The sequence below is a fragment of the Populus nigra genome, chromosome 6, assembly GCF_951802175.1.
Source record: "Populus nigra chromosome 6, ddPopNigr1.1, whole genome shotgun sequence".
NCBI classification, from domain to species: domain Eukaryota; kingdom Viridiplantae; phylum Streptophyta; class Magnoliopsida; order Malpighiales; family Salicaceae; genus Populus; species Populus nigra.
In genome coordinates, this window is record NC_084857.1 from 180,491 (window position 1) to 195,967 (window position 15,477).

At 35.5% G+C, this 15,477-nt stretch overlaps 2 protein-coding genes and 1 long non-coding RNA gene across 4 annotated transcripts; 1 reads left to right on the forward strand and 2 right to left on the reverse strand.

The window, feature by feature from the left end:
- Nucleotides 1-364: 364 nt before the first annotated feature.
- LOC133697892 (7-dehydrocholesterol reductase) lies at nucleotides 365-5,135 on the reverse strand. Its single transcript, XM_062120715.1, has 13 exons — nucleotides 4,903-5,135; nucleotides 4,222-4,444; nucleotides 4,004-4,059; nucleotides 3,672-3,774; nucleotides 3,511-3,576; nucleotides 3,031-3,144; nucleotides 2,367-2,493; nucleotides 2,089-2,189; nucleotides 1,480-1,605; nucleotides 1,328-1,392; nucleotides 1,078-1,159; nucleotides 913-995; nucleotides 365-682 (listed from the first exon to the last, which is right to left on the reverse strand). The coding sequence occupies exons 1-13, from the start codon at nucleotides 4,992-4,994 to the stop codon at nucleotides 616-618; spliced, it is 1,305 nt and encodes a 434-aa protein (XP_061976699.1). The 5' UTR covers nucleotides 4,995-5,135; the 3' UTR covers nucleotides 365-615.
- Nucleotides 5,136-5,886: 751 nt separating this feature from the next.
- On the forward strand, nucleotides 5,887-11,881 carry LOC133697608 (mediator of RNA polymerase II transcription subunit 8). 2 transcript variants are annotated; one of them, XM_062120283.1, is made up of 12 exons: nucleotides 5,887-6,139; nucleotides 6,401-6,525; nucleotides 6,654-6,778; nucleotides 6,860-7,043; nucleotides 7,262-7,369; nucleotides 7,472-7,536; nucleotides 8,029-8,316; nucleotides 8,905-8,961; nucleotides 9,685-9,894; nucleotides 10,602-10,655; nucleotides 11,040-11,100; nucleotides 11,406-11,881. In XM_062120283.1, the coding sequence occupies exons 1-12, from the start codon at nucleotides 5,928-5,930 to the stop codon at nucleotides 11,597-11,599; spliced, it is 1,683 nt and encodes a 560-aa protein (XP_061976267.1). In that variant the 5' UTR covers nucleotides 5,887-5,927; the 3' UTR covers nucleotides 11,600-11,881. The 2 variants fall into 2 exon arrangements, with proteins under 2 accessions (XP_061976267.1, XP_061976268.1); XM_062120284.1 differs by having other exon boundaries at nucleotides 9,703-9,894.
- Nucleotides 11,842-13,212, reverse strand: LOC133697609 (uncharacterized). Its single transcript, XR_009842898.1, has 2 exons — nucleotides 13,074-13,212; nucleotides 11,842-12,354 (listed from the first exon to the last, which is right to left on the reverse strand). It is a non-coding gene; the product is annotated as an uncharacterized LOC133697609 (long non-coding RNA).
- Between the last annotated feature and the right edge of the window lie 2,265 nt (nucleotides 13,213-15,477).

Below are 15,477 nucleotides of genomic sequence, written 5' to 3' on the forward strand. Positions count from 1 at the left end.
TCTTGCAAGTCTTTCTCAAATGAAACTGTCTTTAAGATGACGTGAGAGAGATTCACAAGTCCCGTACTTTATTTGGATTTTGGAAAGCGACTTTTTTTTTTAAGGTATGAATCATGTATTAGATCAATAGATTCTCGAATACAATAGCAATCTTTCAAACCCTCGTCTCAGAGAAAAAGAAATTGCCAAATGATTTGAGATGTTGATTATTTAACGTCACCAAGCCAAGGCATAGTCATGTCATAGTGGTGATATTTCAACCACTTTCAAAGAATCGATGGCTACCTACCCAATCATTTTAATCACTCATGAAAAGAAATATTATCACCATACTAGTTTCCATGGATCCTAAACCGAAAGCATATTAGAAGTTAAGAGGTCCCCTCAGAATGCGATCCTCTATTTTTAACTCCCAGAAAGAGGAGCAATGGAAAATGGGAACTGAAAATACATTGTACATTGACCAGCAAAATTTACATCCTGTCCAAACATCAAAGCACCTGAAAAGCACTTGACAAGAGTTATACAATTCAAGGGATGCTAATAAGCACATTGCATTCTTGAGTTCACCAGCAGATATAAACAGGTAAACCAGTCCATTCATTGAGTGATGTCTTAGTAGATTCCAGGAACAATCCTGTAACGAACCTTCTCACAGTACAACTTCCAGTACTTCCCATACCTGCAAGCAGGAGATCGTCAAAATTTTAATCATCCTAACTAATTTAGAAAAAGCATACAGCGGGTCTGATGATATGTGCTCACAAGCACAGATCGCATTTTTTAAAAAAATGTTTGGCAATTCTGTGGAGGCCACCTGAGTAGGAACATAAAAGCTTTTCGCTTCAAGAAAGTAAAATCATTGAGGTTATGAGCATGTGCTTGCACACAAGTTTAGAAATCTGTGCTTACTTGGACCGACATCGATCATCATCCCTTTTAGCTCGGTCAAACAGAAGGATGGTCAGAAATATCACATAGAAATAGGGTAAGAACTGCAAAAGCAAACAAAGATATCAGCGGTGTGTCCACAGGACTTCATGATTTGAGAAATTACTCCTATATACAAATGCTTACATGATTAAAAAGAGCCGGGACAGTCCAGAAAAAAGCAGCCAGTATTTCAGGTACATAATGGAAATGACGAGATAATCCCCACCTGCAAAATCCAGGATAAAGGCTATCAAACTTTCCCCAGCTCAAATATTAATACAAGAAATTACACATCTCAACAGAGAATGGCAGTAACTATCTTGACACAACTGTATTATACAGCTTCATGTTTTTGATATTAACTCATATTCATGGCGTGTCCAGCAAAACTTACCATCCCGATGTCAAAAGGAGGCTTATCTTTGTTTGCCCAGATGTTGTAGTGTATGAGGCCACAATCTGTTAAAAATCAGAATGTATTATGACCCTTTCTCCGGGTTGAAAATTATAGATCATGTAAATATAAAGGATAGATCACCAGATCACCTTTGATGGAGCCCTTCCCCAGACCAAACATTTGCCATTTGTTCTGCGAAATTCTTGCCTTTGCCTGTCACAATCATAATTGACATATATGGAGAGAATGCCTGCTGCTAGTATATAGAGTGCAAGCTGGACAAATAGGAGGATATGGTTATAATAAGTATATCAAGGGATAAACAGCTTTAGTTTTTTTTTTGTTTTTTTTTTTGCCTTCAAGACTCATAGCAATCAAGCGTTTATGCTGATCTAACTGGATTTGAATCTTGCCTTAAGGTAGCTCTAAAATTGTAAATTGATTGGTGCTTTTATCTTTTGACTTTTGGCCTGAAATTCAAATCACAACACTTTTTTCTTGGGGAACAGAGGAACTCAACTAAATTTGCCAACCCAAAATCATCACTATCTAAATTATTTGGCCACATTTTAATATATTTACCAAGAGCAAAAGGACAATAAATTAATAACTTTCACTAATTTAATTTCATCTCCAAGTTTTTACCTAACAAACTTAACTCAAATTCAAGACAAATAATGTAAAACATTAGGACAAAAGAGAATGGCTATAAAAGGGCAATTGAATTGGAAATCAAATAGATGAAAATAGTACAACACCTGAAGTCCAAGGTTCACGGGATGGTTTACAAGGTACATGCCGGGAGAAGTATACACAGATGGAACCCATACCAAGCATCCCCAGCAAATATAAAATCCAGCTGCCAAGTCCCATCATAGGAAAAAGCACAAGGAAAGTAACCATTAGAATAAGAGATTTTTGGAGGAAAAAAATTATAAGCTACTTTGACAGAACAAATGCTAGTATTTTCTCGAAAGAAAATCAATGGTAATCTCATTGATGACAAATTGCAAATCAAACATATGGAGAAGCAAACCTCGATCATGTGCAATGTCCATTGTGTTCCAGTAACCAGCTTCCCACCAAAAAAACTTTGTGACGTACACCAGCATCAATATTGTATTTACAAGCATGGAGTCAGCTACTTTCCCATTCTGCTCATACTGATAGAATACCCAAAAAGCAGATTAAGATTAGTATTCGTGTAATTATACATGCAAAACATGAATTGGAAACTCACAACTAATGAGTTGAATTACTCATATTGCACATATGCACATATAAGGTAAAAGCAACCTTCAGTAATGAGAAAGAGTACATGTGAAACTAAGTTCGAAAATAACATGGTACAAACATGTTTGTGATCATAGCCTCTGAGGCCACCTAAATAATGAAATGACAACCGCGTATTGTTGACATATAGCACTGGTACCACGTGGCATAATATATTACTTATACACAATTCCTTCATGGGTTGCTAGGTAGTCAATTTATCTGGGAAAGTGGATTTGAACAGCACATTGAAGGCAAATAATGTCAAAATAACTTTTAATCATGACTTGATACACACAAAAAAAGATGTTTTTATCAGCCAACAAACAGAGGGTGTCACTATAGAATTTGATTAACTCTTACAACCAGCATGTACACTATCCCAAGCTTACAAGATGAGTATTGTTCTGAAAAGAAACATCTTTTACCTGCTTAATGCAATAGGTTAATGCCAGAACAGCCCAAGACATCATCCCAAATCTGCAGTTTGTGAAAACTTTGATGTCGAAGTTCTTTCCTATTCGAGGATACAGCTCCAAACCCTGCAACAGAAGAAGAGAAATCTATAAGAGCAAGGCCTAGACTACAAGAATGCCATATAGGAATTTGAGTTGATGAAAAAAGAAACATATGAAGTGGAAAGGCAAAACGATAATTTAATTCATTGTTTTACAAAAAACTTCAGATGTAGTCTAGGAAACTTTTAGGAACAGTTCACAAATTTGGAAAGAAGCTTAAATTCGAGTTAGATCCTAGCAAAAGGATTGGTGGGTCTCTAATTTAAGCTTCTTCCTCTTGGTTATATATCTGGCTCAGTCTCCCCTTTCCCCTATCAATGAGGTTGCTTAATGGACAAATAACAATAGTCACGCGAGCAAAATGAAGATATCATAGAGATCTGAACTCACCCAATAGAAGTCAATTATCATGTTCCCAGATGATCCAGAATCAGTAGATGATGGAGCCAAATGACCCTTCCAGATTGAAAAATAAATAAATAAATAAAACCAGAAAGAGTTACAGCAAAATAAATGCAAAGTGGGAAAGATTGCTGATTAGAAATCCTTACCTTTATGTATAAGAAAACACAGAAGACTAAGCTTCCAAAAATGAGAGCAGAAAATATTTCTCCCAAATTATCATAAACAATCGAGGGGTTGAATATACCAAACCTAAAGAATAAACAGGAAAAGTATTAGGTACGCTCCATAAGCATTTGTCACCAGCTGAAATGAATCATTACCAATCAGAAGCAGCATGTCTTACATTCCACAACCTAAAGTGAAACAACTACTATGATAGAATCTAAAAGAATCTTTTGCTAATCATAACCCTTCTATATATGACTGTAAGCTTATCGGGAATGCTTAAGTACAAGGAAGTTAATGGAGAAGCTCTCACCACCAAAGGCTAAGATAGGTAACTAAAGTCACCACATATGCTGCCACACCATTTGCCTGCAATAACCACAGAAAGAAAGCTCATTTCTGGTGCCATGTAAAAGCTATGCGGTATGTATGAAGTAGCATAAGCATTTGTTTCCAATCTTCCACTGTTATAATCAAACAACAAAAAAAATAGCATAGAAGTTTGATAAAGACATATCATGTGAAAAGTACCTTGTAAACAGGTCGGTTTCCTTCAGGAGAGATTGGACCCTCGACCTTTTTTCCAGGTAAAAGAAGCTGCAGTGCAGCCTCAAATGCTGCATAACAAGCAATAATTTTCCAGGCAATTGCAGTAGGCCTTGGCCAAATGTTTATAAATCCTTGCAAGCCATGTTGCTTCAAGTAATCCCAAGTTTGACAAACTGACCCATCAGCATGTACCATTGTATACCATCTGCATTGGGTAGAAGATTCAAATTTTATGAACCCCATTATATCAATGAACCCATCCCCCCTTTTCTTCCATGCATTTTCCAATACACTAATCAAAATGACACAACGCCAAAAAAATCAAAAGATTATCATCTCGAGACATATCAAGATCTATAGCTTTTAATACTGCAGTAGTAAAAATGATGTTTTCTCTAAATTTTGCAAGAAAAAAAGCAGCGATCTAGAGATTTGTTAAGCAGGCTAATAAACTTAGCATCCAAAAAGAATCGGACTTTGACAAGCAATAATCTGAAGTGCTAAGATCTAAAACAGCCCAGACAAAGTTTTTAAAAGATAGCAGGTTCATTTAGTATATCTACGGTGCTTTCTTTTCCAAACAATAACCGATACAAAAAAAAGAGCAAAGAAACCAAGTATTATCAGATTCAAATGTAGAAGAAGCAAAGGAAAAGGGCTTACAGTAGAATAACAAAAGGAGGGCAGAGAGTGAGAAGTGAAAGCATTGAAAAATAAGTAACCAGCGGCGAATGCACAGTCTTCGTTTCTGCCATTCTGTCTGAACTCGACTGAACTGAAACTAGTGGGTCTCCGAATACAAGGATACTTGTGACTTGTGATGAAAGAGAGGAGAGTGACTATTTGCCTAATTTTGCCTCCCTTGGGAAAAGACTCTGCCTTCCTGATTGGCAGTTAAAAAAAATCTTGGCTTGCCAGCGGTGCATGTTATGTGCCATACGGCAGCCAGCAAGGTGGTTGAGAATTTTATTAAAATGAGGTGTTTAGCATTGAGTTTGAATTTATTTTAATTAAAATTTATTTTTTTAAAATAAATATAATTTTTAAGTGATTGATTAATTTTTATTAAAATTTATTTTACATTATTATTTTTAGTGTTTTTGATAATGTGAAAAATAAATTTTAAAAAATAAATAAAATATTATTTTAATATATCTTTAAGTAAGTAACATTTTTAAAAAAAAATTTATCACATCAAACATCCTATAAAAAATCTAGCAAATTTTATTTATAATAATAATTTTGAAAAATTTTCTGATAAGTAGTGTTTTTTTAAGTATTATTTATTTAAAAATATATTAAAAAAATATTTTTTTAAAAAAATATTAATTAATATTTTTTTAATAATTATATTTTTAAAAAACATAAAAAAAAACTATCATATTTTCAAATGGATCTTAAGCCACTCTAAAAAATTAAATTTAAATATTGAGAGAGAGAGAGATATGACGGATTTTGATTTCAATAGAGGTGGATACGGATGCACTCTCCTCCACCTTTCGGGTCGGGTCTAGAGTCTGTAGACCCATTTGGTTTAGGTTTAAAGTTCAAAACTTTGAGCCTATTAATTGATAAAATAAACCCAAAGGTGGAAACTTTTTAAAGCCCATAAACAAAGTTCACTTCCTTTCTTCTTGTTATAAATAAAGAACACCAAGCCATCTAAGCCAGAAAGAAAGAAAGAAAGAATGGCAGCAATTGAAGGGGTGATGCAAGACCAATCACAGCTTCAGAATCAACAGCAACAACAGATGGTGGTGCCAGAGAGACTGAACCACGCAGTGCAACAACAGCTCAATTTGGAGTCTGTAAAGACTCGAGCAATCAGCCTCTTCAAAGCCCTCACTCGCATCCTTGAAGACTTTGACGCCTATGCTCGCACCAACACCACCCCTAAATGGTCTCGTATTCTTTCTCATTTTATTTATTTACTCTTTTTTTTATATGGGTTTCCTTGTTTATTGATTTAATAGTTTTGGTTGTGGCAAAGCTTCGGCTTTTCAGTCTAGAGAATTGTTTGATGGGTAAAATATGGGAATTTATTAGTAAAGGTTTGCAAGTGAGAGAAAATGGGTCATTGATTAGAATGTGTTGATTTTTCTAATTAGTCATTGAAATTTATAGTTTGTTAAAATGAGCATGCTTGTGTGCTGTGCACCAGGCAAGATATTTTGGGGCAGTATTCCATGGTGAACCTTGAACTTTTCAGCATTGTGGATGAGATTAAGAAGGTTTCGAAGGCTTTTGTTGTGCATCCAAAGAATGTTAATGCTGAAAATGCTACAAGTATGACCAGTAACGAAGTTCTCCTTTTCTTGCTTGGTTTTTGGTTGTGCCGAGTAACCTTGTTGAATTAAATGGCATATATTGCTTAATTTAACATGAAAAACTTTGTTTTTGATCCTGTGGTATAGTACTACCAGTTATGTTATCCTCAAAACTACTGCCAGAGATGGAAATGGATGACAATTCTAAGAGAGAGCACTTGCTTCAGGGGATGCAAAGCTTGCCAATATCCTCACAAATCGAGAAGTTAAAGGTGGGTTAGAGTTCATTCAGCATACAGTATATCATCATCGATTCTTTGTATTCAGGGATTTATAGCTCTCTAATTTTGCAGGCTAGAATAGATATGATTGCAGCAGCCTGTGAAGGTGCTGAAAAAGTATTAGCAGATACTCGTAAAGCATATCAGTTTGGCACCCGCCAAGGGCCCACGACTCTTCCAACTTTGGACAAGGCCCAGGCTGCTAAGATTCTAGAACAAGAGAACTTGCTCCGAGCTGCTGTAAATGGTGGTGAAGGTTACAATCTCAACTGCCAATATCCATGCACATATTTGTCTGTAGCTCTTGTTCCTCATTTTTTCCTTGAGCATTTAAATTTTGCACTCTTGTACTTGGAGAGTATTCATGCACATATTTCTCAGTAGCTCTTGTTCCTTGTTTTTGGCTAGAGCATATTTGTACTCTTGTACTTACAGAGAAACTTATCATCCATCATTTGCATTAAATGCTTGCAGGCCTACGAGTAACTGGAGACCAGAGACAGATGACATCTGCACTTCCAGTGCATTTGGTGGATGTGCTGGCTGTGTCCGATGGAATGCATAGCTTCTCTGATTCTTCTGGTATTAAATCATCACTTTGTGTGCAAAAGTGGCTGTTCCTTATAATTTATATTGGAGATAAAATAATGCTGTGGAGGAGACTCTGAGAACATTCTCTTACAGGGATGTATATGAAGAATACTCCGCCAATTTCAAATAGCATCAATAACCAAGGGTCTTTGTTACAGGTTAAATCAATGGTTCTTTCTTAAAGGCACATTCTTAATTCTATATATATGTATGCATTTTTGTACATCTTGCCTTTTTATTTAGCTGTGCAAACATATTTTTTGTGGTCGGTTGTGTTGTAGACATGCCCGAATTTTTTTATGGGGTGGAAGGTCACTCTTTGCTTGGTTGTTGTGTCCCAATTGTTACCATCTCACTGAAACTCTTGGTTATTCGATGGATGGTTATATGAGATGTTTGGAAATGTATGATGTAGACTTGTGGATGCATCAATGTGAAAGTGAAATTGGAATTAAGTAGCCAAATAGGTGTTTTTAAGCAAATTTTAGGAAAGCAATCCTATCAAATGAATTTTATTTACCATAAATTCTTTTGTGATGAAAGAAGTAGAACCTTGATCTGTTGCCCCGATTGTATGAGAGCTCATATGATTTTTCTTTTTGGATTTGAAGTTGTACCATTTTTTATCTCCTGAACTTGTATTGTTGCAGCCAACTGGAACACCACTTCATGGAAGATCAGCTGCATCTCCTTCTGCTGCCACGAGTGCTACTTCATTTGACCACACAACACCATCCCCACTGCCATATGCCAATTCACCTCGGTCTGGTACGAACATGATGAACACACCTTCTCCTCAGCAACAAGTTCAACAGCAGCAACAGCAGCAGCAAAGGCAAAAGATGATGCAGTTACCTCAGCATCAGATGCAGTTACCTCAGCATCAGATGCTTGCTCAGCAACAGCTGAGGCAATCTTCTTTGCAAGCTTTGGGACAGGTGTTGGTTTTTTCTGATTCTTGAAATTTTCTCGTCATCTCATCTTTTATGATTGGCTGACTTAACAATCAAATTCTATTTCTTTGTGTTTTGTGTGTATGAAACCATAACATTTATGGCATTTTTCAAATGCAGACACAACCTTTGAATTTTTAAATTTTCATGAAGAAATCATGTCTCAAAGTTTAGAAGATTCATATTCTTATACCCTTCGAAATCTGCCCGTGTCTCTATGTATGTCTAAGAATCATTATTGGGTAAAAGATCATCTTTAGTTTTGAGTTGAATCAAAATGAATCCTTGCATTTTTGTAGCTTTTCTGAAACTTTGTGGAGGCAACAAAATACTTTAATTGAACTGAACTTTCTGTTTCACTGCCTAGAACTACTATATATCTGTTGTCCAACTTCTTTGAAGATTTGGTCCCAGTATGTTTTCTGTCCATTTCCTTATAATTATCATTCTTATTACTAGTTCTCTTAGATCATATCTTTGAGTTATTAGCCAGTGACACAAATTATTTTTGATAATTATATTTTCATACCAATACGAGTCGCACTACTTATCTAACAATTTTTTGTTGTGCAGAACCAAATGTCACAGATGCATGATTTACAGAGCCATGGTCAGCAGAAGTTTCAGCCGGTAACCTTATATTAGCTTCTTTGTCATCATTGCTAATTTGGCCCACCATGTTTTGATTGTTTTCTTTATCTGTTTCTTCTCCCCTTACAGCGTATGTCCGAACGTTTATGTGCCTTTCAAGCCTTTTGTCTTAAACTTTCATTTTGGCATTTGGTTTTCTTCTATCTACAAAGTACAGGTTAAGCTAACAAGAATGCAGGTTTTGCGAAGTGAAAAATGTTAAGAGACAAACATAAGCCACCTCACCTACTCTCAATACACATAGTTTGTTATTTCATTGCAAAAGCCTCTTGCATCTCTACCAATTTCTCAAGTCTGGCTCTATGTGTTTCACTCTCAAGTTGTGTGAATTATATCTAAGAAATATAATTCACATTTTGGGCTCATGGGCATCACTCTTGAAGTTGTTCCTCGTGATCAGAAATTCTAATATGCTACTAGAGAGATGTATGTCTCTGAAATTTCAATTTTAAGCTTTCTCCTGTACGTTTGCTTTCCTTCTGTGTTACAATCAAGAGGGTTTTGTGAAAGTTTGGGGTGATAAAATATTATCAGAGAGCAAGCTACATAGATCTCAGTTGTGTGTCAACTTTATTGATTTTAATACACTGATATGAAAGTTGCTTGACCAGTGCAAAAAGGGAGTTTTATGTGCATTTGTTCTATGCTTTACTTTTTCTTATTTTAGAAATAATTTCTTGGCTAAATTTAATGTCTCACCAGTTACATGGGCAACATCAGATGCAGTATTCTCAGCCAATGGGCCACCAGCAATTTCAGAGTAGGCAGCTATCCTCTGGACATGTTCAGCATGGCATGGGTCAAAGCCAACTCAATCAAGGAAGTCAGTTAAATCGTCATTTAAGCCAGTTTTCTAGCGCTGCTAATACTTCATTGTTCAATACTGGTCAGGGAGCACAAAACACCCAGATGGTCAGATATGTTGATTATTTCTAGTCTTGTGCAATCCATCTATATTTCTTGTTAAGTGATCAGGTTGCATATTACACATGCTATGACATGTACCAGTATTAGAAAACACCATTCGATTTCAGTTTGTGGTGTCATTTGATTTCATTTAGCTTTACCCTATCTTGCTATCAAAGCTACTCTTGTGATATCTATAGACATATAATTGTTCTTTTAAAAAAAAAAAATGGATGCTAGTCTTTCTCTCTATAGCTGGTACCAATAATTGACTATGAATGTACATGTAATTTAATTGTATTTGTTACGAATATATGTAGTTGATATTGATTCTAAGAGTTTAAATACTGGATCCTTCTTTGAGGTCACTGGTGTCCTGCACTGCTGAATTGCAGTATTTCAATGAGACCTCAATTTCATTATTTCACTTTTATTGCTTTTTTGTTTATCAACTTGAGTACACCTTCATAATTTTCTTGCGTGCATGTTTGTATTTCTTACTACCCTTATTTTGTCTATCTTTTAAACTGCTTTATGTCTTTTAAGATGCATGGCCATTCTTCTGCTCATAAATGCATAATGAATGTTTTGTTTGTACGTGCCAGATTTTTGTATCGTGTTTCTTTTCTCTCTTTTTAATTGAGTTATTTATCTTTTTAAGATCACTTCCCCTTTTGATCCATCTTAAACTTGTGATGTTTTGTTTGCCTCAGATTCCAAACATGTCTTCCACGATGTCATCACAGCCACCTGTGTCACGAATGCAGGTAAGCTTTCTGTGTGCTTTGCAAATTTATATTTTCTGTTTCCTTTTGCTTAAAGGGAAACGTGGAGAGGGGAAAGGAGGGAAGATTGGCTTCTAAATTTCATTAGTGCATCTTGGGTTCCTAGTCCACCAGAGTTTACCCAATATCTCTCATCAGATATGATACAACTAATAACATGGTGACCTGAAGTCATAAACGGGGGGCTTGATTTGGTGCCAGACAGATGTTCCAGCACCATCTTCATGTTAACTGCATGTGCATGTAGTTTGATATTTATGATTTGCTTTTAAATGATGGGTCAAATGGGTCATTCATTTCTGTACTGAATAATAGAAAGTTAGATGATGTTACAATTTATTTCTTCTTGTTGAATTCACTACACAGTTTGGATTAGCTGGTAACAATCCCCAGAGGAGTCTTGCTTCCACGGTTCTTAATGATCAGAGTATGAACCTGTTCTGTATTTTTTTTCACCTTACAGTCATGCTTGGTTAATGAACTTGCAGTTATTTTCTGCTCTTTTTCTTTCTTTCTTCTGTAATTCATCCCTTTTATCATTTTGTTTTTTCTCCCTTGTTGGAATGGGGAGTTCTCTTCTGCTTTCCTTATCAGTCCCATGCAGGGCAGTGGCTGCATTGTGTTCATTTTGGCACGCGCACACAGAAAAAAAAGAAGCAATTGTGCTTGTCTTGTGTTTATTAGAATCTTAATACATGAGGCTAAAGTTCATTTTGCGGCCTTTGCTTGCAGTGTATAATATGGGAGTATCCAATCCTGGTGGTATGATGCCCATACAGCAGCAGCAGCAGCAGCTTGGCTCTCAAGGTGCGTTTGGTAATATGCAACCAAATGCTCAGAATTTACAGTCAAGCATGGCAGCGCTTCAGAATGCATCTCAGAACCATCCCAATTTTGCTCAACAGAGACAGCAAAATCAGCAGTAACCATGAAATAGCACTGTAATATTCATCATTTCTTTTTCCTGATGAAATATCTTGCATACATGCCAATGAGGCAATGGTTATCAAAATTTATGTTGAAAGCATGTGTATCCATTGGTAATTATGGTGTGTATTCAGTGTGTCTTATTGTTTCATTAGTTGATAGAGCACGTATCTTAAAGAGTTCATTTACCAGTTGAGTTCTGCTGTTAGAAAGCTGTGTTACGCTGTCTATCTAGTCAATGTTTCACATCAATGGTGATTGTATTTTATTGCACAACCAAACCAGTCCGCTTTTATATTTACAGCACTCTGTCCGGCACTCTAAATTTAACCATCTTGCCATGATGGTCAATTCTCTCTTCCATGGGATTCGAGAGTCGTGTTAATATTACATGTTTGAATGAAAGTCACAACCGTCAAACTATGTACTGCCATTGCACAAGACTGAAAATGAGAGAGCTAAGGTTGACACCATATAGCCCGTCTCTTGTTCGTTGTGATATGTAAGTTGAGAATAGAGAAGAAAAAAGCTGTGGCTCGGGGCTGGTTTCTATGAGAATTTTTGTTATAACTGTATCTATGCACCTGTTTTGCTCAGTAAAATGGTGCTTCAGGGTTTCGAATGCAGTTAATAGAAATAATTGCATCTGGTTCTTCGGGACAACGGTGGAGAAGAAGAGGTTGTAGGAATGTGAAGATGGGCTTAAACAAGCTTGGAACAGAAGCCACAGCATCTCTGCACAAACCATTCTAGCCTGCATTGAATAGAGAGTAAATTAGTTGCAAACAACACCCCCCCGGCTTTCTTGAACTAAAATATAGTCAGAGATCCCTCTTTTCCTCCTTTCCCATGATGGGAAAAATATCATGTTCCATCCTCCTCTATCCTGAATTTCTTCTACTCTTGGTGAGCTGTATTAATCTAAATCATGAGATGCTGATTGGACTTCATTGGGAGGCAAAAATAGTATATATTATATTGGTAATGTTGCCTACGGTTGAATTACCGTTGCAATTTTCCTGACAGTCAAGAATGGGCAGATTCCACTGTCTTTGGTTCACATTTTCCTGCTTTTGACTGGTTGGTCCATGTATTTAAACCGAAAGGAAAGGGAAAAAACCTACCAGTCAAAACTCAAAAAGGTCCAGGGAAGCTCGACCAAATCTAATGGGGGTGTGCAGGGTCGATTCGACATGAATTTCCTTTTCTTTTTGTTATTGTTTCTATAAAGTACGGTGCAAGTTTAGGTTATCCCAAAATGAATGAGGAAACAGAGAGAGATTCATTTCTTTGAATGTCGTGCAAGATAGCACTACGAAAGAATGAAGCAAGAAAAAAAAAATAAAAATAAAAAAGATTAGCAGCAGAAATGAAGTTAAAGGCAGTTGTATATGCTTGAATTAAGTAAAATATATTTATTTAGCAAGTAGATTGGGAGATTGTCAGATTAGATGAACCAAGAAATATGCTCACAAGTCTTCAAGGCAAGAACTCTTAGAATCCAGCGCATCAGGATCCGGCCGATCCAACGAAAATGCTGAAGGCACCCGTTTAGGACTAGCCAGCTTTTGAAGCAAGGGATGGAGGTTTTCAGAAGATGTGTGGCTAGAAAGAGGAGGGGAAAAGGGCGGTGAAGGAGAGGGGGAGCAGGAGAAATTGTACTTGTGATTTCCAGCTCCAATGCTTATGGGAAGAGGTGATGGTGGTGAAGATGATGGAGAATCATAATCACACCCCATAAATGAAGAGTTAATCTCTCGACTTCTTCCTCCCCACCTCTCTATCTCCGAGTCCTTAAAAAGATTAACGAAGAATCTGTTAGATGTACTTTCCCGGGAGTTTTTGTTTGAGATGCAGATAGAAAGTATAGACAGACCTAACGGTCTAGGCCTCCTGGGTTAACTTGTCAGCTAAACCTACCCTCCTTAAATCTTAATTGAGGGTTTTACGGGTGGTAAATATCGCGTTCTAAACAGCGGTTTAAAATCAAAAGCACCATTAATGCTGGTTGCTTTTCATCGATACCGCAGTTTCAAACGTACGGGGGTCTATCCAGAGTTCCAGACCGTATCTAGCTTGCTGTTATATGCTTTATCGTCAGTGGTGCATGGAGGAGCTACCATTAATAGCTCTTTCAATGGCTGCTCAATCTGTTTGATACAATTAAAATCTACATGAAACTCGATATGGTTTTTATTTTAAGATATTTCAAAACGATGACATTAAATTTTTTCAAAAAAAAAAAAAAACCTTAAAACAACATGGTTTCGAATTGTCTTGAGTCAACTCATGCCGGTCTACCCAATCTGAAACCTATCAACTCATAACCTGATTTACAGAACAAGTGGCATTTATTTTAGTGAATAAAAACATAAGATTAAGAAAAGAAAAACACGAGAGGATCCTAAGAAGTTAAGCATTCCTGCTGGCAATTAAGTTCTCTCTCTCTCTCTCTCTCTCTCTCTCTCTCTCTCTCTCTCTCTCTCTCTCTAACTTACATTAACTTCATTATTGTATTTTTTTTATTGATAAACTCATCTCGCAAGCCAAGCCATTAAAAAAGTATTTGGTGCTGCAATTAAACTGTACCTTCGCAAATCTTCGATTTTTTTTTTAAAAAAAAATTGTATGTTTTTAATTGTTTGATATTAAAAATAATTTTTAAAAAATAAATAAAAATTATTTTAATACATTTCCAAATAAAATATACTTTAAAAATATAAGCTATTTCCAAACACACCTACATCTTTTTCATTTAATCATATTAAATGGAGGAATTTTTATTCATTATTTCTTTTTAATGGCATGGACTTTTGGAGCATTTAAAGTTTTTTTTTTAAAAAAAAAAACAGAGAGGGAAGTAGAAGAGTATCTAAAATTGCACTATTGTTTGAAATGAAAAACAAAATTGTGAATGATAATGCTATATTTAGAAAACAATATAATGTTTTCTTTGATAAAATATGTGATTTTGAAGAGAATTTAACATTTTTTTTAAAAAAAATATGATGCCTTTAGAGAGGGAATGCAGTTGAGAAAATCAATATACCAAGGACTCAATTAAGAAAAAAATATTTAAGCTTCTGGGATTTAAATACTGTTTATAAATGGTAAAATTTTCATTAATTCTCTGTTTAAATATGAAAAAAAATAAAGATAGTAACACCTCCATTGGAAAAAAAAAGGCATGATCGGTAATTTAATATAAATACTAAAATTTATCATATTTTTAAAATTTAATTTATAATCAATTTTAAAAAAAAAATTAGATCATAGATCATAGATCAGGAGGGAAACCTCAAAAAACCTTTTTTTTTTAATGGATAAAAATAATGTTATTTTCATCAATATTTTTTTAAAAAAAATAAAACCAATAAGATCTTTACAGTATTCTACTCAAGTTATGGATCAAATTAGAATTTTGAACGGTTTAGATTAAGTCAATTTTTTCTTTTATTATTTTAAAACCAAATCAATTAGGTCTTGAGTCGGCTGGTTATCGCTAGACCCGGGCATTGCTGGGTTTTTTTTATCACTGCCCATAAAAGATAAAATTTAAATGGAATATTTAATCGTTTTTGTTAATTTATTAAAGTGACAAGTATTAATAAAAACAAAGCGAAAGGACATATTCGAATAGATTTTTTTATTTAGTTGTTGAATTGAATGATGTAAAATATTAGATCCAGAACTTAGTCAGATAAACATAAATCGTGTCCCTCCAAATTCCTCTCTCTGGGGGAGGTTTCTTCCTTGTTTTTGTCAACGAACAAACTCTTTCCCTACATGAAACACACATCACAGACCAATTACAGCACAGCACGTAAACACACCCTGGTTCTTTCGATGACATGGACTCTAGCAATTGGCCTCATGT

Bases quoted from the DNA above. Each gene is read 5' to 3' on its own strand.
- LOC133697608 (XM_062120283.1), top strand. From the start codon at position 5,928: ATGGCAGCAATTGAAGGGGTGATGCAAGACCAATCACAGCTTCAGAAT. The intron at 8,317-8,904 runs GTGTTGGTTTTT...TTTGTTGTGCAG, and splicing joins CTTTGCAAGCTTTGGGACAG to AACCAAATGTCACAGATGCA. The intron at 10,656-11,039 runs GTAAGCTTTCTG...TTCACTACACAG, and splicing joins CACCTGTGTCACGAATGCAG to TTTGGATTAGCTGGTAACAA.
- LOC133697892 (XM_062120715.1), bottom strand. From the start codon at position 4,994: ATGGCAGAAACGAAGACTGTGCATTCGCCGCTGGTTACTTATTTTTCA. The intron at 4,060-4,221 runs GTACTTTTCACA...TGGTTATTGCAG, and splicing joins GAAACCGACCTGTTTACAAG to GCAAATGGTGTGGCAGCATA. The intron at 2,190-2,366 runs GTTTGCTTCTCC...GGGACTTGGCAG, and splicing joins GGACATTGCACATGATCGAG to CTGGATTTTATATTTGCTGG.